The sequence below is a fragment of the Crotalus tigris genome, unplaced genomic scaffold, assembly GCF_016545835.1.
Source record: "Crotalus tigris isolate CLP2741 ecotype Arizona unplaced genomic scaffold, ASM1654583v1 scf7180000018301.7375997, whole genome shotgun sequence".
NCBI lineage: Eukaryota > Metazoa > Chordata > Lepidosauria > Squamata > Viperidae > Crotalus > Crotalus tigris.
The window spans coordinates 4,019,128-4,041,306 of NW_024096931.1; the positions used below are offsets into that span (position 1 = coordinate 4,019,128).

Genomic DNA, 22,179 nt, shown 5'->3' on the forward strand with positions numbered 1-22,179 from the left:
GAAGAACAATGAGACAGGACAATGAGACAAAAATCTAGGATAAGAGAAGCTGAGACATAGTTTGATAGAAAGCAACCAGGATATATTCCCACAATTTTGAATTTAGCATCTCCTGATGCCATTTCAATGGAATTCAGGACCAGAGAGAATATAAAATGAGATGTGTTGAGAGAAAAGTTGTTACAAGACATACTGCATAACTATTATTTTATCTATGTAAATCCCTCTCAGAGGGAGAGAAAAAAGAGATTGACAAAGATACTTGACACAACTGTGTCACGGTTTGGGAAAGAAAAAAAAAAAGACTTTTATCTCAGGTTATCTGTCAATAAAAGACTCTCAGATATGAGATATACAACATTAAGTAAATGTGACATTAGGAAGGGTCTAAAAGCTATTCTGAAGCCACTTCAGATATCTTTGTTTCCTTTGTCCTGCAAACAGCTCAGAGAGACTTCTTAAGACAGTTCCTTACAAATTTTGATGCAGAAATTATGGATTCGATTGTAACTTATGTGATTTAGCGGTATGATTTTTGCCTGTTTTAACCTGTAATGGAATTGTGGTTTAGTGGAGGAGGACGAGATTAGCATTTTTAGCAGCAGAGAACATAAATAAAGGTAGTCCTTAACTTAAAATAGTTCATTAAGTGACCGTTCAAAGTTACAACAGGCACTGGAAAAAAAAAGTGACTTACAGCTGTCGCAAAGATGCTTTTTCAAGAGGCAACTGGATCTTTCTTGTTTTTCTTTGAAGAGATTTTGCTTCTCACCCAAGAAGCTTCTTCAGCTCTGACGGGATGGTTAATAATGCCATCAGAACTGAAGAAGCTTCTTGAATGAGAAGTGAAACCTCTTCAAGGCAAAACAAGAAAGTCTGATTGCCTCGTGAAAAAGCATCTTTGGGACAACTAGGAACTAGATCAGAGGTCCCCAACCTTTTGGACCGTTTCCAGGGACCGTTTCCGTGGAGAGAGGTTTTTTCCGTGGGCTGGAGGGGGTGTGGTTTTGTGTGCTGTCTGCATCCTGCAGATGGGGCTTCGCTTGTTTGTGCAGACTGGTTGTTGGCATGCTGCAGCCCAGTACCAGTCCACTGACCAAGGGTTGGCTACCCCTGAACTAGATGACTGAGAATCTCCAAGGACTTACGGCTGTTTTTCACAGTTATGAACTTTGCAGCATCCCCATGATCATGGGATCAAAATTCAGATGCTTGGCAACTGCTTCGTACTTATGACGGTTGCGGTATCCCAAGGTTATGTGATCTCCTTTTGTGAACTTCTGACAAGCAAAGTCAGTGGGGAAACCAGATTCACTTAACAAGCGGGTGACTAGCTTACCAACTGCAGTCATTCACTTAACAACTGTGGCAAGAAAGGTCACAAAATGAGGCAAAACTCACTGAACAACAGAAATTTGGGGCTCCATTATGGTCGTAAGCCGAGGACTACCTATGCGTTCAATAGTGTAAAAAGTATTCTTCATGGTGCCGCTCAAAATCTCTATGAAGCGTGAACTGTTAAACTCTACCTAAGGGAAATTCTGAATATGGCTGTTGTTATTTTCTTTCTTTCTAGTTAATTTCTGGAATTTCTTAGCTTACCCCCTTCCTACTGAGAAGGTAATCTTGGTTCTTTGTAAATTATGCATCCCTCCCCCTCCTTTTTTTTTTTCTTTTAAACACAGCTGAAATAAAAGATGTTGCTGTCATTGTCAGAAAGAGATGGCAGAAACAAATGGAAAGGAGCAGAGAGGTAGAGAAGGAAAAGATGGCATGGGGGCTTGGGAACTGATCAGTGTTATGTAACCCCACTAAGTTTTAGCACTGATTTCATGACCTAGTTGGGCAAGGAAACATCTGCAAGGAAACAACCAAGCTCAGAGAGCACCAAGGGCACCACAGTACAACCCTGAACTACGAATATTCTTGTTATTAGTATGTCTTTTCAGTTTCCCATCCACTCCATACATACATAATAGGCTGAAAAATAGTTTTTAATCCCAGAGCTGTAACCATACTAAATACCACTGTATGGTGCAACCTTGAAGTGCAATATTAGGATCAGTGCAGGATGTGTGTATATAATATATGTTCTTATTTGTGGTTTTGACTTTTGTGTAGTGTGTGCTGTGGACAGCACTTAATTTCATTGTGAGTTACACAGTGACAATAAAGATCTATTCTATTCTATTCTATTCTATTCTGTATTTCTATTCTATCCCATCCCATCCCACCCCATTCTATTCTATTCTATTCATTTTATCCTATCCTCTATTCTATTCTATTCTATTCTATTCTATTCTATTCTATTCTATTCTATTCTATTCTATTCTATTCTATTCTATTCTATTCTATCCCATCCCATCCCATCCCATTCTATTCTATTCTATTCATTTTAGCCTGTCCTCCATTCTATTCTATTCTATTCTATTCTATTCTATTCTATTCTATTCTATTCTATTCTATTCTATTCTATTCTATTCTATTCTATATTCTAATATTCCTTGGGATCTCAAATAAAATTCCATGGTTGAATGGTGCAAGGGGATTGGATCTCCTTAGTCCTAGACCAACAGTTTAACTGGGCATAATCTTAATGCTAGACTATATCTTTCTCCAACCCTACCCAAAAAGATAATATATATTTGGAAGAAAGGGAATATAATTCTCTTGCATTTTCAAATGGAATTATAAAAAAAATATATATTCTTATGGTTTTAGTACCCAATACAAGGTTCATTTAAAAAGAAATAATTCTAATTTTTGTATGAATGAGTAGCCCTTGGATTATTCAAGGATTTTTCTTGATTTTCCCTATGCTGGATCATGCATTGCATTCATTCTCAAAACAACTACTTTTGCATCCCTGTCATAATACTAGGCTGACATACATTAAGGCTTATATAAAATGAGGATTGCTTGCATATGAATGCTAGCCATACATTGGAATTAGGACCAACAATTATTAAACATGGCTAGGAGAGAGGAATAAAATAATTTTTTTTTTAAAAAAAAGCAGCGGTAATCAATAAAATCAGATCAGTGAAGGTAAATTCAATTTCAGAACGGGTGCTTGAAAAAAAGGATTTGATTGTGCCTCTAAAATACACAGTCATTGTATTTTATTGAGTAGCATCACAGTTAATTTATTTGCATGCAGTGTTGTGGCACAAAAGAAATTATTAAAGTAGTTCATAAAATTGAAATGCACGCATTCCGCCTTTGGCAGTAGTCATTTGTCCTATATTGTAGCATGAACATTATGGCCTCCTTGGTAAATTGGGATCTTCAATATTCATCTCTCTTTTCCTCCTTTCTTCTCCCAATGTAATTGGTCCATCATTAGGACGTATAATTTCATAACCGAGAGAAAGAGATTCTTTGTGCGATGGTTGATCTTTTCTGCCAAATCTCCGATATTCCATTTTGGGATAAATAAAGAAATTGACAGCTGAGCTTGGGGATAAGGAAGAGAGGAGTGAGCTGGAGGAAAGAAGGAAAGATTTTGTGGGAGAGACCTGAAGAAAAGATCAGGCAATCTTAAGAAAAGAGAAGTATGGTAAAGAAACTCAAAATAACCTTAAGGGTTACTTCAAGTTTCTTTACCATACTTCTCTTTCTTAAGATAACCTTAAGGGTTATTTTGCTAAATAAACTCTAAATACTCATAAATAAATAAATAAATAAATGATAATGATTTAAATAATGATAATGGTTTAAAGCAGTGATCTCCAGACTTTCTGCCTCGGCGGACCAGCGAAGGCCACGACAGTGGCAGGTTGGTTGAGGAGAGGGGATGGTTTCACACATGCATGCATGCATGCCACTTTCACAAATGCACCTTTGTGTGTACACACTTGCCAACCACTTCCATGGCCCAGCACTGGCCTGTACGCTGGGGATTGGGGGCCACTTGTTTAAAGGAAGAATGGAGTGGATATGATAGAGTAGAGTAGAGTAGAGTAGAGTAGAGTAGAGTAGAGTAGAGAGAGTAGAATAGAATAGAATAGAATAGAATAGAATAGAATAGAAGCAACAGGTTTTCTAGTCCGATCTGTTCTTTTCTAGGTTTGGACAAAGTGGAAAAAATGGTCAAGGGCAAAGATGATTCGATAAATAGACTATCCGGGCAGAGAGGAGAAGTTGTACGTAAAACAGATTTATATTTCAAATATTAACTATCAAGCTGCATTGGTGAAGCAAAAGAATTCCACTTGTGGGTGGATAGTGGATGGTTTGATCATATGCCTCATAGTCACATAAAAGTTGGTGTCAACTTTTTGCAACACATAAATAGACTTGGTCTGGCATGACCTTTCCCTGTTGGAAAAGCTGTATGTTTTCAGAGTCTCAGCTGAAACACCTGGAAAATTCAAAATTCAGCTGAAAACTATTTTTTTTTTTTTATTACTATGGAAAGCCTGGAGTAGCTCTGCTCATACTAATCCTTGCCAGCACTGAAGCGGCAGCTGGGAGAGCTTTTTTAAAAATCTCAATTCGAGATGGAGCCATTGCATGTTTCCATGTTGCAGACAGGTGTCTGGGAGATGTCCTCCATGTGATCTTTTGGGTACCTTTGAAGGCCTCCAATTTTGAATGTTATGTTACGAAAGTTTTGTTGGCTTTCTGAAAAAGGCTCTTTCCCAACCCTGGAGCTTCCCTTTGAGGTTGCTTTCCTTTGCAGTTGCCTTTAATCCTTTTTATTTGCTTGTTTTTGACTTTGGAAATCTAGGTTTTATACTGGCCTCATACTGGATGGTTTAAGTTCCATTTTCTGGACTGCCCAGAGCTTTTGGACTTATGTTGGACAAAGCTGGAGTTAAAAAAAAATCTAATCAACAAAAAGAAAGCCGAGAATTTCAATATTCAAATGGCTTCAAAGAGTATGATATCAATGTTTTTATCAGGAAGGAAGGAAGGAAGGAAGGAAGGAAGGAAGGAAGGAAGGAAGGAAGGGAGGAAGGAAGAGGGAGGGAAGGAAGGAAGGAGGGAGAGAGGGAGGGAAGGAAGGAAGGAAGGAAGGAAGGAAGGAAGGAAGGAAGGAAGGAAGGAAATTACAGAATAATAGGGGGAAAGAGTGGAAGGAAGGAAAATAAATTTCCATTCTGAGGAAAAGTATTACCCTTCCACGATTATACTGGAACTGTCTAAATGATTTTGCAACTGACAATTTTGTTTGAATTGCAAGGAAGCTGTCCTCAGCAGGCCAATTATAAGAAGAAAAATACATTAGTAGCTGAGCCAGGGCTTCCCAAGTTATCCCTCCTATATGTAATGAAAAATGGAATTACCTTTCAGATGATAATCCTAGGTGAGGATCAATTTTAATTAAACTGTTATAATGTGAAGCCAAGATCCTAGAGATCAGAGACAATTTAAGCTAGGCATTAGTGTTTTCATTCTCCAAAGTCTGTTTTAAAATTCTTGATTCGTTCATTCATTCATTCATTCATTCATTCATTCATTCATTCATTCATAAAATCACCCAGTGTGGAATGATTTCCATGTATGTATAGGTATAGGTATATGTTTATATTTATATGTACATATATGTGCACGTATGGGCATGAGCATGTGTGTGTTTGTGTGTGTGTATTCTTTTGAGAGCAGACCTCAGAATTTCATTTTTTATGTGCACCAGTGTGTTCATGGAAAAAAGTGACAATAAAGGTTGTCTCATATTATATGAATAGATAATGCCAACCCCATTAAAAACAGTAAACCTTGGAATGAAAATAAAACTTATGGAATGTGTTACTTTTCTCAAGATTGTAATTTAGCAGAGAAATGGGGGCTTTCAATTTTCCCGGGGCAACAAATTTTGTACTAGTCGACCAAGGGAATGTTTCCTATTTGTAATTTTCCTGTGCAACGTGAATCCTCTATGTTTCTGCTGATGCACACTCCAAAGAGAGAATTTTGCTATTAACAGCATCAGGGAAAAAATAGCCATCACTAACAAAGAAACAAAAACAGCTTAATTATGTATGCAGTTGTACAATTAAACTAATTGTTCATCTGCTGCAAAAACAGACACTCATTGCATTCTGTATTATCAATGGGGAACATGATGCTCAATTAATACTATTGTGGAGACCAATGTGCAAGTGATATGAAACGATCAGAGCCGTGCAGAAATCCCTATTTGAATTTTTCTTTGTCAGTGTGGTTTGGGGAATAAATGGGTAGGCATAGAACATAGAATAATAGGAATGAAAGAGACCTTGAAGGTCTTCTAGTCTAAACCCTAGGACCTATACTTATACCAGTGGTTCTCAACCTGTGGGTCGGGACCCCATTTGGGGTCGAAAGACCATTTCACGGGGGTCGCCAAACCACGCTGTCCGCCATTTTTTCCCTTTTCCCTAGCTGTCCTACTCCCTCTTATTGGTGGCCACACCCACTTGGGGGTCACCACAACATGGGGAACTGTATTATGGGGTCACGGCATTAGAGAGGTTGAGAACCACTGACTTATACCATTCCAGACAAATTGCTGTCCAGTCTTCAAAACATCCAGTGATGGAGCACCTACAACTTCTGGAGGCCAGCTGTTCCACTGGTTAATTGTTCTCACTGTCAGGAACCTTCTTCTCTAGGTGGCATCTCTCCTTGATCAGTTGCCATTCATAACTTCTTGGCTTGCCTTCTGGTGCTTTGGAAAATAGGTTGACCACCATCCCTCTTCTTTGTGGCAAATATTGGAACCCTGCTATCATATCTCCCCTGGTCCTTCTTTTTACTAGACTAGAAAAACCCAATTCCTGCAACAATTCTTCATAGGTTCTAGCCTCCAGCCCCCCAATCATCTTTGCTGCTCTTTTCTGCACTCTTTCCAGAGTCTCTTTGTGGATTAGGTCATCCCCTCTTCTCTGTGACAGCCCCCCTTATTGTATACAGGCAACACCTGACTTATGATCACAACTGAACCCAAAATTTCCATTGCTAAACAGGGCGCTTGTTGAGTGACTTGTGCTCCATTTTGAAATCTTTTTTTTTTGCCACAGTTGTAAGCAAATAGCAACAGCACTTATATACTGCTTCACAGTGCTTTGCAGCCCTCTCTAAGTGGTTTTACAGAGTCAGCCTTTTGCCCTCAACAATCTGGGTCCTCATTTTACCGACCTCGGAAGGAGGGAAGGCTGAGTCAAACTTGAGCCGGTCAGGATCGAACTACCAAACTGCTGGCAGCTGGGCAGTCAGAAGAAATAGCTTGCAGTACCACTTCTAACCACTGTGCCACCAATCATTGCAGTTGTTAAGCAAATCTGTCTTCTCCCATTGACTTTGCTTGTCGGGAAGCGATCACATGACCCTGGGACAGTGCAAATGTCATAAGTACAAGCCAAGTACATGCCAAGCATCTGAATTTTGATCAGGTAACCATGGGGAGGCTGCAACAGTCGTAAGTGTAAAAAACAGTCATGTCACTTTTTTCAATACCGCTGTAAATTCAAAGGGTCACAAAATGAACGGTTGTAGGTCAAGGACTATCTATGTGCTAAAATCTTCTGTTTCCGCAAAGAAAGAAAGTTAAGATTGCTGGCTATGACAAGGCCTATCGCCTACCCCCCCCCCCCCAAAAAAAAAAACTGGCAACAGGAGGAACTGTGTGAGCAATAAAGAGGCAGAGAACTGAGTGGTGGGGAGGAAAGCACAAGCAGCTCCTTTGTGGAGGGAAACACTTGTCCATCAAGCTAAAGTTTTTCAAAAAAAAAAAAAAAAAAAGAAAGAAAGAAAGAAAAAGGAAGGGACCGAATTGCTTTCTAGAAATTAATCTATTTATAGCTAGAGGCCAAACATATCATACATAATCAGCCTCTGCACTTTCAAAAATAATCAAGTAGATTAATGTCTCCTTTATTAGCCTGAAGTATTTGCAACAGTAGGGCTCATTTACATTGGCCACTTCACAATCCCTCCATAAGAATCCCTTAAAACATCCAAATGATACTGCGAGTGGAATTTTCAGTGTTTCTAGAGAAAGAGAAAGAGAAAAGAAGAGAAGAGAAGAGAAGAGAGAAGAGAAGAGAAGAGAAGAGAAGAGAAGAGAAGAGAAGAGAAGAGAAGAGAAGAGAAGAGAAGGAAAAAAGGAAAAGAAAGGGAAGGGGAAGGGGAGGAGGAGGGGGAGGCGGGGGGAGGGGCAGGGGGAGGAAAGGAAGGAAAGGGAAGGGAAGAGGAAGGGGAAGAGAAGGGGCAAGGGAAGGGAAGGCTGTGTGTGCATGAGAGAGAGAAGCAGAGAGAGAGAGAGAGAGAGGCAGAGAGAAAGAGAGAGAGAGAGAGAGAGAGAGAGAGACAGAGACAGAGACAGAGAGAGACAGAGAGAGACAGAGAGAGAGACAAAGAGAGAGAGGCAGATCGAAAGAGACAGAGAGAGACACACAGAGAGAGGGGTAGAGAGAGAGGCAGAGAGAGAGAGAGAGAGAGAGAGCAGGGCAAAATTAGAAAATAGAGCTGCAGAGGCTGCAGAGTGATGGTACACCCAACAAATTTACAGGTACTTAATCTAGACTGATAATCCCTAATGGGACCAGGATTTCCATTGCTAAGCAATGTGGTCGTTAAGTGAGTTGCATCTGATTTTGTGACCTTTTTGCCGGGGTTATTAAATGGATCACTAGTTGTTCCATGAGTCACGTGGCCATTAAGTGAATCCAACTTTCCCCCTTGGTTTTGCTGGTTAAAAGCCAGATCGGAAGGTCACAAATGGCGATCCCGTGACCATGGGATGCTGCTACCGTCATAAATATAAGTGCCAGGTGCTAGGCACCTGAATTTTGATCACATGCCTCTGGGGATGCCGTGACAGTCGTAAGTGTGAGGACCAATTGTAAGCCACATTCTCAGGGCCGCTGTCACTCTGAACAGTCGCTGGACAAATGATTGCCACTTGTTAATTTCCTGTACAACAATTATACCATTTTGCATTAATATCAGAAAGCTTGGACCTGGCTTCCAGAAGGAATTAGTAAAGGAATTATAAAGCCTGAGATTCAAACTTTTTCAAAGGGGGAAAAAATAAAAAAACCTTTCAGGTAATTGGAGGACCACTACTTGAAACCCGTTTTGCAATCTCCTTGCTTGTAATCTGAACCCACTGGCTCAGATTCCAGTTTCTAAATCCACAGATAGCTCCATTATCTTTGCGACAGCCCTTCCAATATTTGAAGACAGGTATCATGTCACTGCTTAATCCTCTCTCCTCCAGGACAAATAGCGCGTCAGTCAACGTATCTTTATCATCCAAAGCTAATGCTGTAGCGAAACTTAAAGCTTTACCAAGAAATGGCACCCCAATTCTGTGCAAGTCTTTGCAGGTGGAGAAATCAAGGGAGCAATTTTCAGCTTCTTTTCTCCCAATGAAGAGAGAAATTCTTTTTTTTTTTTTTTAAAGAAAGAAAGAACGAATGTTCACCACTGTAGGGGTCTTTTTTTTTTTTTTAACAAGTGATGATGAAAATCTAAATCAAAATCCCAGCAGGTTGCTAAGCCCAGTGGTTAGAAAACGATGCTTTGAGAAGAGGTAGCACTTTTTTTTCCAGAGGTATTGCAGATTTTTTCTTTCTTTCTTTCTTTCTTTCTTTCTTTCTTTCTTTCTTTCTTTCTTTCTTTCTTTCTTTCTTTCTTTCTTGTTTTATTGTTTAACTTTGTTATACCGGTTTTGATATAACAAACCAAGGTGAGGAACAATACACAAAACATTTATACAGTCTCCTTCCTTCCTTCCTTCCTTCCTTCCTTCCTTCCTTCCTCCCTCCCTCCCTCCCTCCCTTCTTTCTTTCTTTCTTTTTTTCTTTCTTTCTTTCTTTCTTTCTTTCTTTCTTTCTTTCTTTCTTTCTTTCTTTCTTTCTCTCTCCTTCCCTCCCTCCCACACTTACTTTCCTTCCTTCTTTCTTTCTTTTTCTTTCTCTTTTGTTTTACTGTTTAACTTTGTTATGCCAGTTTTGGTATAACAAACCAAGGTGAGGAACAATAAAGGAAACATTTATACAGTCACCTTCCTTCCTTCCTTCCTTCCTTCCTTCCTTTCCTTCCTTCCTTCCTTCCTTCCTTCCTTCCTTCCTTCCTTCCTTCCTTCCTTCCTTCTTTCCTTTCCTTTCCTTTCCTTTCCTTTTTTTAAGAAAGGCAATGCGTATAAAAAAAAAAGATGCCCCAAAGTATCTAAGCTCTTTGGTAAATTCGAATTAATATTGACATCAAGTGTGGAATCCATATTTTCTTTTAAATCACCCTGAAAATGTTTGTGTTCCTCCAGCTACAGCGCTTAAGAAATGCCTTTTCTCATATCCTCACTTCAAACACACACATCAAGGTCAAACCTTAAGGCAAGAGTTTAGAGTCCCTAACACAACAGACCAGTTCACCCCCCCCCCCAGGGAAAATAATGAAAGAGAGTCTATCAGGAGATTGTACGGGGGAAATCGGTTGGTTTAGCCTTGAGAAGAAAGATTATTGTTTTCTTCCCTCAGCTGATTGGATGTCACCTAGAAGGAGGTCAAGACTTCTCTTGTTCCAGGGTGCAGGGCATGGACTAATGGTTTTAGATTACAGATCCTGGATGGTAGAAAATAATTGCCATTTTTTTACAGCCCTTCTCAATAAACTACAGCTTTCAATAGAAGAGAATATCAGGGATCCGCTGTGGAGTTCTTGGTGCTGTCTGAGCTGGGTTGTTCTCTTGCAGACATTTCATGACCCAACTAGGTAAGGTCATCAGTGCTAGAAGGGAGTAGGGTTTGCTCTCTGTTTTTAGGTTTCCTGGGGAATTAATGTTTTGGTCTGGTGGACCGGGTGAACCTGACATCTATTTTGGGAGCCTGGCTGGCCTTCACCTCCCCACTTTCTTTCTTTTTTTTATTAAAAGTTTTAAAAAATTTATACAATATATATCCCAAATCCCTCCCCCCCTCCCCCCTCCCCCACTTCCCAGAGCTGGTTACAGGGTTACAAATAAACTAACATTACCCAACTGTACTAACAATCAAATCCATAACATACTTTAACACCTTTTCAAGATAAATATTAACAAATTAAAAACAAAAATAATAATATAATTAAACCATAATACTAAAAATAATATAAATTCAACCATATTAAACTATTAATAATAATCTAAAATTTACTCATAAGCTAAATAATACTTTTTAGTCTCATATTTCTTCTGAATATAATCTATCCATCTTCTCCAAGCTGAAATATATCTTTCTTGTGAATAGTCCTTCAAATAAACGGAAATTTTTACCATTTCTGCTAGATTGGACACCTTGAGTATCCATTCTTCCAAAGAAGGCAAAGAATCCTTCTTCCAATATTGCCCCACCAATAATCTTGCAGCTGTTATAAGATTCAACATCAAATTAATTTCTTTAACATCAAGATCTACAATAACACCTAACAAAAATAATTGTGGCATAAACTTTATCCACCCCCCCCCCACTTTCTTATACCACAGTGAATTAGGGAAGGGTTTGCCTGAAATGTTTAATTATTTGCCCTGCTTCCCAAATCTCTATAGAAGGTTTCAACCTTCTTTCCCTAGGTAATGATTCTTGCTTATTTTTGTCAAAGTCACTCTCTACGGTTGTGCAAGGACTAGCTGAAATTTGTAATCTATTAGATCAGACATGTCAAACTCGCGAAGTCACGTGATGTCGCGCAACGTATTGGGATGTTTTGCCATTGCCGGCAATGGAGTGGGTGCGGCTTCTACATGATGTGTCCAGCCCGTGGGCCAACAGTTTGACACCCCTTTATTAGATTCTTAGTGTTTTCTGAGTTTGGTTGGGTTAAGGTTAGGGTTAGAGTTAGGTGTTGGGTTAGGGTTAGGGGTTGGGTTAAGGTTAGAGTTAGAGTTAAGGGTTGGGTTAGAGTTAGGGGTTGGGTTAAGGTTAGGGATTAGGTTAGAGTTAGGGATTGGGATAGGGTTACAGTTAGAATTAGGGGTAGGGTTAGAGTTAGAGTTAGGGGTTGGGTTAGGGTTAGAATTAGGGGTTGGGATAGGGTTAGAGTTAGGGGTTGGGTTAGGGTTAGAGTTAGGAGTTGGGTTAGGGTTTGGGTTAAGCCATGTGTTAGACTTCTTTTCCTGCAGACTTTTCATGATCAGGTTAAGTAACAATATAATGCCTAGTTGCTTCCTTCCTTCCTCCTTATCTTTTAATTCTATATTATTATGGCTTGCCATACTGCCAGATGTTCATTATTGTTATTGTTTATTGTTTAAATATTTTACTGGCTTTTTTGTTTTAATGGTCTATTGGCTTTTACTACTGTTTGTAAGCTACCCAGGGTCCCCTCTAGGCAAGATGGGCAGCATAAAAGTCTAATGAATAAATGAATACAGGAAAGAATAAAGTTTTAGTGCTCTATGAAGCTTTCAGTAGTCTCCTTTGCACCAATGATGTTACCAACCTGGTCATGAAAAGTCTGCAGGAAAACAACCAAGATCAAAGAACACCAATTCTGACCTACATAGATCCTCTACTATGATCAGCTGTCTGATCACTATGATTTAATCTGGATTCCTGCAGTAAACAGGAAGTGGACTTCATGGTCTATATCCATAAGTCAACCATGGGTCTGCAGAATTCTGGGAGCTGAAGTTCCATAAATCTTAAAGTTGCTGAGATTGAGAAATATTAGCCTAAATGCAGCCTTCCTGTTCTACAACTATAGATCAAATTTTGAGTGACCATCTGCACAACAGATATTTTTTTTTTTTTTTGTCTTTGTAGGAAAGATATTTGGCAAGCCAACTCGACAGTGGCAACTGCACTACTGTTATATTTGCCAAAAGACAACAATTTTCAGCAGAGTTGATTTTTTTAAAACCATCTCCAGTCTACTCAGCAAGTCAGCTGAGGACAGAACAAACATCACTCATTCTTTCCACGCCAGAGAATTTGATGTGACCCATTTGTGAAGCTAACTATGATCACCCCACAAGGGTTTTGATGCTGTTTCTTGTGTGCCGTTCCCAATTGTTGGGGTTTGATGATGATTAAGATAATGATATCATGACACATAAGCTCTCACAGGGAATTACCATGATGACATGGTGGAAGGGCTTGGTAGCTTCAGGGACAATGAGGGTGATGTTGGAAGGCACATGACCTCTCAGAAGCTTCTGTCCAGCTGAGAAGGTCAAAGGTGGAGTCTAAGCTAAGAATAATCCACAACAGGGATGAGGACAGCTAAAAGGGATACACATCCAACTAAAAGGAACTCATAAATCAAAAGACAGCAATAGCAAGCCAATTCTGTACTTGTGGGTAGGTTAAACCCCATATGTCTCTATGAAGTTATCAGGAGTCAAAAGCAAATGAGATTTAACTTACTTTTAATTGAATAATGAGGCTGTTCTTTCCCAGCCGCTCCTGAAAGTTTGTTTTGTGTTAGGTGGATTTTATCATAATTTCATCCTGCCTTTTGCTTACTTTGCTGCCTTCGCGGTAATCTATTGCTTCACTCAGGTTTATGGTTTGTTACATTATAAAATGTAATGGCTTTTTTTATTGGGCTTTGTTTTCTAAGCCACCTTAATCATTTTGCACATGAACTGAAAAGGAAAATGGAGTTAGGAACATAGAAATTTAAGAAGCTACTTAATGCCAAGTTGGTTCATGCATAATACCTTAGGACTCAAGCAGAGCTTCATAATTTTCAGCAGAATCCCTATTTTCCATGGAGATCTAAATTCTCTGACCCAAGAGAAATGTGATGAAGAAAGAAATGAATACATAAGCCAACAGGAGAGAAAACTGGTAGTAAGAGTCTAAGTGCCATAGATACTTCAAATTTCAAACCTAAATGAGTGAACTCTCATTATACTATATTGCATGTATGTGTTTGTATGTAAGCCCAGATGTATATGTATACATTCATATTCATGTTAAATTTGTGTGTCTCAGAAAATGTCTTCAGCTCCCAAGAAGCCTTGGCCAGGGATTTGGGTGGATCCAAATTCCTTCCCCTAATCTACTGCATAATTCTGGTAGCTATAAAATGGGATGCAAGGAAAATGTACTGTCTTGAGCTCTTGGGGCAAGGCAAATATTTAAATGTAAAACATTAATAAGGAAGCAAGCACCTACCTATAGGTAGATATTGTGAAAAATGGGGATAGATTGAGACATATTTGTACTGTATGATCAGAACTGGTTTTTCCTGTGCAGAATGCAGAGAAGAGCAACAAAGGTGATTAGGGGACTGGAGGCTAAAACATATAAGGAACGGTTGCTAGAATTGGGCATGTCTAGTTTAATGAAGAGAAGGACGAGGGGGGACATGATAGCAGCGTTCCAATATCTCAGGGGTTGCCACAAGGAAGAGGGAGTCAAGCTATTCTCCAAAGCACCAGAAGGCAGAACAAGAAGCAACAGATGGAACCTAATCAAAGAGAGAAGCAACCTAGAACTAAGGAGAAATGTCCTGGCAGTGAGAACAATTAAAGAGAGGGTCAGCTTGCCTTTAGAAGTTCTGGGTGCTCCATCACTGGAGGCTTTTAAACAGAGACTGGACAGCCATTTGTCTGAAATGGTATAGGGTCTCCCGCTTGAGCAGGGGGTTGGACTAGAAGACCTCCAAGGTCCCTTCCAACTCTATTATTCAGTATTCTGTTTTGTTTTGTTTTTTAAAGAAAAATGTGACACAGTAGGAACCTGCTTCTGCTTGATTCAGAACCTGTGCCAGCTTGGCTCTGATGCCTACATAGAGTATACATTGTTTAAAAATCAAGAATTTTACAGTTACACCTTCCTCTGTAGACTTCTTTGCTGGATGAATGGTTTCTACATGTCTGTTGATATACTCAAGGAGAGTCTTTTTTTTTTTTTAAAAAAAATGAACTTCCCATCTTATTCCTTCTTTAAGAAAGCTGAGCACTAGATAGTCCTTGACTTACAACTGTAATTGAGCCCAGAATCCTAAATTGTATGGGTCGTTAAGCAAGTCATCATGCAACTGACATAATTTTACGACATTTTGGGTGGCAGCCATGTTGCAGTTGTGAATTAAGCCCATTGTTTGCAATGGACTTTTTTTTTTTTTTTTTGGTGGAAACCAGAAGTAAAAACCAGTTTCCAGCAAAACAAAAAGAAAAACACACACCATAAATTTTGGTTAAATGACTGTGGGATGCTGCAAACAGCTGTAAATGTGGATTGGTTGCAGAATGCCCAAAATGTGATCACATGACTGGGAAGGATCTCAAAACTTTGAATCTGGGTTGTAAGTATCTTTTTTTGGGGAGGTGGGCTTCAAACTTCAAACAATCACTAATTGGGCAGCCTGTCTTAAAAGACTAGAGGTAAATAGATAGAAACCTCTAACTATGGCAATCAATATAGCTATATGCTTCCCACACACGAGGACACTTTCCTACCACGCTATGGAGAGCAATTTACAGAAGTACAGCATAAGTGTGAAGTAAACTTGACATAAGATTTAGACAGGAAACCCACAATCCTAAAAGATGTTAAGACTTAAGATGTTGATGATATATGCCCCTATGCAAGCACTGCCCTCTTCAATCCAAAATGCTTCACAGCCATAGAATCCAAGTAGTGCTTTGATGACACAATCACAGCCTTATCCTTTTGACATATATGAGCACCAACTTGAGGGTTTTTTTGACCACCCACTCCCAGGTACACCCCCTGCAGCCACACAAACTAGGATTCTGTTCATCAATGCATCTATTTCTCATCTCTTCAAAATATAATTAACTGGCTTAAACACCAGTTCAAATGAAATTCATTCCTTCATTAAATACAGCAGAAGACAATCAGGCCCCGGTAAAACATCTGTCTTATCAAAATCCTTTCTGCTGAAATCCGTGCTGTTAAGGGTCACACCCAGGAAGGATGTGGAGAGCAGTTGCAATTTACCCCAAACCAAATCTCAGAGTAAAAATTCAAGAAATATTTGTTTCTGCTACGAAGGTCAAGCCATTCCATTTAGGTTCATACGTGAACACCAGGACTCTCGGCCTGCTGCGGCTTTTGGAAAACGAATAGTGTATTTTAAAGGAGAAGGTTTGGAAAAATAAAACGAAAAAACCTACTTACGGTGGCTGTGCCTGAGACAGTTTGTGCATTTGTGTCACTTGTGTTTGGTTCGGAGTGCGTCTGCGCAGGCGGGTACAGGTTTAACGTGTGCTCTGCAACCGTGGTTTGCCCGGAGTAGTCGGGGGTCGGGTGAGGATGAGGGCCGGTGTAGTCTCCTGGAATACCGTTCTGAGGAGGAGCAAATTGCGCGGAGGCGTAAGGCTGGGCCATGGTGTCAGGGGGTGCAGTAGCTTCCTGATTACCCTGCAGAAACATTAAGCAACAGGAGAGAAATTTGAGCGGGATTTGGCTTTGCAAAGATTAATGCGTCTTTGAAGGTGCTTCATCACATTTCCATCCAGCTGCTCGTCCTGCTGGGACCTCAGTAGAAGGTCTATTAGTCATCCATCTGCAGGAAGGAGCTAAGCTGCCACTGGTTTTACTCACAAATAAGATTTCCTGGGGATCACACAACTTTTTAACGCAGCATCTTTGGTTTCTGTTCCTCAGCCTGATCCAGCAGTAAAATAACATCATTCCAATAATGTCCAACAACCCATGGCTGCAATTGTCTGATGAGCAAAATTGTGTCCCTCTCTCTGTGTGTGATAAAGGTGGGGTTTACGGAACAGCCCGAAGTCAAGTTTGCTGCCAATTCTCTAAGATTGCAGTTAGTTGCATAAAGACTGATTTTGAAATTATCAGTAAAATCTTGAAGCTTGTAGTGTGTGTGACAAACAAAGCAGAAATATAACAACCAGACAGAATATTTATATATTTCTTTATAGAATCCCCTTTTTAAAACCACAGGAATATGTCTTCCTATGAAATGGAAGCCAAATAATTTGATTTTTAGATTTTACTTTTTCTCCCTTTTTTTAGTCCAACATATATCTAGTAACAGCTGAACATTAAGAACACACATTGTGGAATATTTAAACATTAGCAGGAAAAACAATGATCTATACTGCAAAACTATCAGTGAATGAAGACTCTATAGCAATTATACAATATTTGAAAATGAATTGGATTTTTAAAGGTGTCTTTAAACCATGAATATTTCCAAAGGAACAAGACTTCCTGGTTTCTTGCCATACTATTATTTATCATTATTACTTAGATAATAATATAATTCAAACCCTCCCCTGTGTGAAACCAGGTTTATTTTCAACAACTTGTATGCAAAATACAAGCTAATCACCTAACTTATGCCCAGGTTCAAGTTGACTAAAATTTCCATCAATGCATCACCTAAAAAAAAAAAAAAAACGAATCTGAATTTCTATTTAAATGGTCCCTAAAGTGGGATTTCAAATATGAAAGCAAAATTGTCCTTTTGATTGATGAAGTTTGCCAGGGTCCTTGAATCAATGGAAGTCTTTATTGTGGATGGATGGATGGACGGATGGATGGAATAATGGGCAGATGATAGATTGATAGGACAATAGATAGATAGGATGGATGGATGGATTGACGATAGCAAGCTGAATAGATAGATGATAGCTAGATAGATGATAGATAGATAGAGAGAGAGAGAGAGAGATAGAATCAATGGATGGGTGGATGGATGGATGGATGGATATAGTTATCTATCTCTCTTCTATTCTCTTCTATTCTCTTCTATTCTATTCTATTCTATTCTATTCTATTCTATTCTATTCTATTCTATCCAGACATATGTTATAAAAGAAAATCCCAGCATTAGTATCTTTATATATAAAGAACACTTCTGATTCTCACATAACCTCTCCAGGCAAAAAAACAGGTTGAGATGGGAAAAGAGAATTTTAGATAGACATTATGTTTGAAACGATATGTTCTTATGCAAAAATTTAAATCCAGCATAATCTAGCTCAGCGTTTCTCGCCTTGCCAGCTTGAGGAGAACAATAGCAATAGCACTTAGACTTATATACCGCTTCACAGTGCTTTACAATCCTCTCTAAGTGGTTTACAGAGTCAGCCTATTGCCCCCAACAGTCTGGGTCCTCATTTTACCAACCTCGGAAGGATGGAAGGCTGAGTCAACCTTGAGCTGGCCAGGATTGAACTCCTGGAGTGAGCAGTGAGTTAGTCCGTGGTACTGCATTCTAAACACTAGACAGCATGCTGCAAGAGTGTTTAACCTCTCTATGCATCTGATGAAGGGAGATGTTAATTTGCTAATGGCAAAGGGGCTACTAGACTTTTTTCCAAGTATAAAACAATAATTTTAAGTACAAGGCACTTTAAAAATAAAAGCTTCATTTAAAAGACAAGCAGTTTGGGTTATTCAAAAAACAAAGTCAGTCCTAAACTTGATGCTAGCAGCAATCCATATCAAGCAAATTATAATCCAACAGGGTCAACTGTATAGTGATAATAATAATTTAATATGACTAAACAACAACATCTGCCTACCCAAAGTTCTTGGGAGGAATTCCATAAGCAGACAAAAAATGCCAAATCCAATCGGATCATTTGGCAGACCGCGCGACCAACTATAATCATTTATTAATCTTGTATGTTGCCCAATTTAAAACGACTCTCAGTGGCTCAAAACAATCAAACAAAGAAATTACAATAAAACCAATGTTATATTTAGCCACATCGCCTTGGCTGCACTATGTAAATTATTCGGAACTATGTAAATGATTTGGTGTAAATCCTATAATATTAATTAGCACAAAAGTATTTTTTCAACAGCTATGCCCATCCAGGAAGCTCTTTTTTGAAGCTGCAAACTATCTCCATGGCAGCTTTTTGTGAGAGTGACCATGAAATGCAGAAAAATTTACACGGTCCCACTGTCCCGACCCACCCCCAGTTAATCTCCTTTGATTTACAGTCCCAAGGACCCTGCTACAGTTAAATAAAATGGGAATGAATATTTGTTGCAATCCAGTAGACAAGTGTTTTTCAATCTTGGCCACTTTAAGATGGGTGGACTTCAACTCCCAAAATTCCACAGCCAGTTGGAGTTGAAGTCTACTCATCTTAAAATGGACAAAGATTAAGAAACACTGAAGTAGACAAAATCTGAGGCAACTGACAATTTTCCAGTTGTGTCAAAAATTGATGACCATTTCTGGGAAACAGGACCAAGACAATCGGGAAATAAGGAATTGACAAAGGAGATTTGAAGGAGAGTGTGGAATGGACTTATCATATTTAACTGGGGAATAAATTCCATCTGGTGGTTTTTTGGGTTTTTTTGGAAGATAAATTGGCTTTGGAGAATTGGACATATTGTATTCAATCCATCAGCTATTGATAAGAGATGGTATTATGAAACAAATATGGATATTTGATCCAATCAGGGTTAATTTCTGGGATGATTTGGGATAGTTAAGAAGCTGTGGTAACTTTTCTATGAGTTGATGACAATAATAGCTTGTTAACAGAGGGTTTTGGAGTTTCAATCTTGTCTCTCTTTTATTATTGATAACAATTTTATTACTTTTCTAAAATTGTTGTTCTTCCTGTTAAGTATTTTGTTATTAATATAGTATATAGATGACACGCTAACAATTTGTAAATAGATTTAGTAGCTTAGTAGTTTAAAGAAATTTTGGCCTGTTTCTCAAGGGGTGGATAACTAACATCATTATATTATATTAATCAGCATCCAGCTAGAGAGGACATTATGTGTATATGTGTGTTAGTCCCTTTTTAAAGGCACCTTTTCCTCTTCAATGTTTTATTTGCTGTGTGTTTTTTTCTTTTTTTGTCCTTTTTAAACAATATTTTGGTGTTTTGTATTTTAACCTTTCTTGGATAAAAAAGTAAAATATGTGGAACAAAAGGAATGAAAGTCAGCATTTTTAGGGAATTAACATCTAGGTGCAGTTTGTACTAAAGAGACCCCCACTGTTTCCCATTTACAATGACATCCTTTGCACAACTATCAAATTAATATTCCCCACATTCCCTCTTTGTGCTAATTATACCTAATATTTAATTAAGAGCAAAGAGTATTGGTAAGATTCCTAACGGGTGACTTCAAACTTGTTCTATTTTAAAAAGCAGTATTATTATATCCTCCTGCAAGATAAACATTGCAGCTAGTTATGGGAATATGAATATTCCCTGGACCTGTGCAAATGAGGAAGAAGGGGTTGAACATGCAAAATATTTTACATTTTATAAAGGCTCTGCACATATATAAAAGCAGATCCAGGGTAGAATAAACATCCCAGAGAGCAAAGGTGTGCTCTCGGCTTATGACTGTAATTGAGCCTGCTATTTGGGTTGTAAGTTGAAATAGTTGTGAAGCAGGTCACCATTCAGCTACACCTAATTTTGCAATAGTTTTTGCGGTGCTGGTCGTAAAACGAATGTGACCGTCATTAAGCAAAGGGATGCTTTTTGCCAGAAACCGGAAGCAAATGCTGGTTTCCGGCAGAAAGGTCATAAATCATGGTCACGTGGATGCTGCAAACGGTCTTAAATGTGTGGCCGAGGGCCCCAAACTTCAAACCCGGGTTCTCAGTAGTTTTTTCAGGGTCTGTCTTAATTTTGAATGGTTGCTAAGCAATTAGTTGTAAGTACAGGATTGTCTGTAGGAAAAGGGATTGTAAGAAAATTCAAGCACACTAATACCTGAACTTACTTTTTAGATGCCTTCTGGCTTCAGTAAAATGTGCCCATGGTGAGAGGTATACATACACCTTCTCATGTGCCAAGGGAGGGTCTGGTCATATTCACTTGCTTAGGGAAAGAACGTCTCATGTGAATGGGGTTCCAACAGCCGCGAGGAATTTACTCATGTCCAAGGGAGCACAAGTAAACCAACACTCAAAACTTGTTGTACAGTAGGCAAAGATCCCTATTATTATTATTATTATTATAGATCATTGCACAGTTAGCCAGATGTTCAGACTGGATTTGGCATTTTGTCTACCTATCGAATCCTTACCCAGGACCTGAGATAGGCAGATGTCTATTATTATTATTATTACGGATTATCGCACAGTCAGCCAGATGTTCAGACTGGATTTGGCATTTTGTCTACCTATCGAGTCCTTACCCAGGACCTGGGATAGGCAGATGTGGATGTTTGATGGTATTACAGATATCGTCGCAGGATGGAAGCAGTTCCTAGTTAGGCCACCTTGTGCAATTGACTAATAGCAAATTTATCAATGCCAATGGTGTTCAAGTGGTGCTCCAGTTGTTTTGGGATTGCACCCAAGGAGCCTATGACTATTGGTACTACCCTTGCTTGCTTTTGCCACAGTCTTTCTATTTCTATTTGTAGGTCTTTGTATTATTATTATTATTATTATTATTATTAGTAGTAGTAGTAGTAGTAGTAGTAGTAGCAGTATTGCAATTAAAGTTTTTTTAAAGTGTTTTGTGAAGAGGACAGGGAATTTTGGATCATTAGTCAAATGCCGTGGGACAAGCTAGACTCAAGATAAGTGCTGTGAGGGACCTGAAAATGCAGGCTAAGCATAGAGTAGAAAAGGGAACAGTAGCAATAGCACTTAGCACTTAGCCCCCCCCCCATGAAGCAATCAGGTTCAAGCAACATGTTTTCAGAATAATCAGTTCAAACATAGGTTGGTATGCAGCTGCCTTCCTCCCCTAGCTGGCTGACCTTGAGGCAGCATCTAGCAGAGATACAGCAGTTACTTTCATTTCCCCCCTTTCCAATGTTCACAGCAGACTGTCACTGCATGGTAGCGAGGCACAAGCAAGTGTAGGGTGGCAGTTGATACCTAATTCCCATAAAGAGGAAAAAAATGGGGAAGCACATTCAGACCTGCAAGAATCTGTTCCTCTAGCTTTACAAGTAATGCTGACCTTCATGGTATGCCTTTCCTAGTCTGGTGTACCCAAGAAAAGGTGATCCACCCAATATCCTGAAAAGAGCAGCTAAAGATGTGTGGATTCAGAAAGTTGGGAGAGGGGAAAAAAAATCCTTGAATTTAAATCTTTCAGCATAATTTGTAACAAAGATTTCGACTTTTGGGAAGGCCCATATCTGCATCTATAGCTTCCTTCTGGCCTGCTAGAAAGAGAAAGAAACTAATCTAGTTCAATCATGTCTGAAAGCCTTTTGCCCAGTAAGCCAATCCCTGAAAAAGGGATTAAATGTCTGGAGAGTGGAGATTTACAGCTGTGCCTGATGTGAAGGTTGACACCCAATGACT

The 22,179-nt window shown here is 39.1% G+C and overlaps 1 protein-coding gene across 11 annotated transcripts in view; it reads right to left on the reverse strand.

The window, feature by feature from the left end:
- Positions 1-22,179, reverse strand: part of RBFOX1 (RNA binding fox-1 homolog 1) — a 1,591,566-nt gene that overhangs the window by 173,023 nt on the left and 1,396,364 nt on the right. For all 11 annotated transcript variants that reach the window (XM_039349789.1, XM_039349790.1, XM_039349788.1 and 8 more), the window contains one exon: positions 16,065-16,307. In XM_039349789.1, the coding sequence (XP_039205723.1) occupies positions 16,065-16,307 (243 nt within the window). The remainder of the gene's footprint in view (positions 1-16,064; positions 16,308-22,179) is intronic.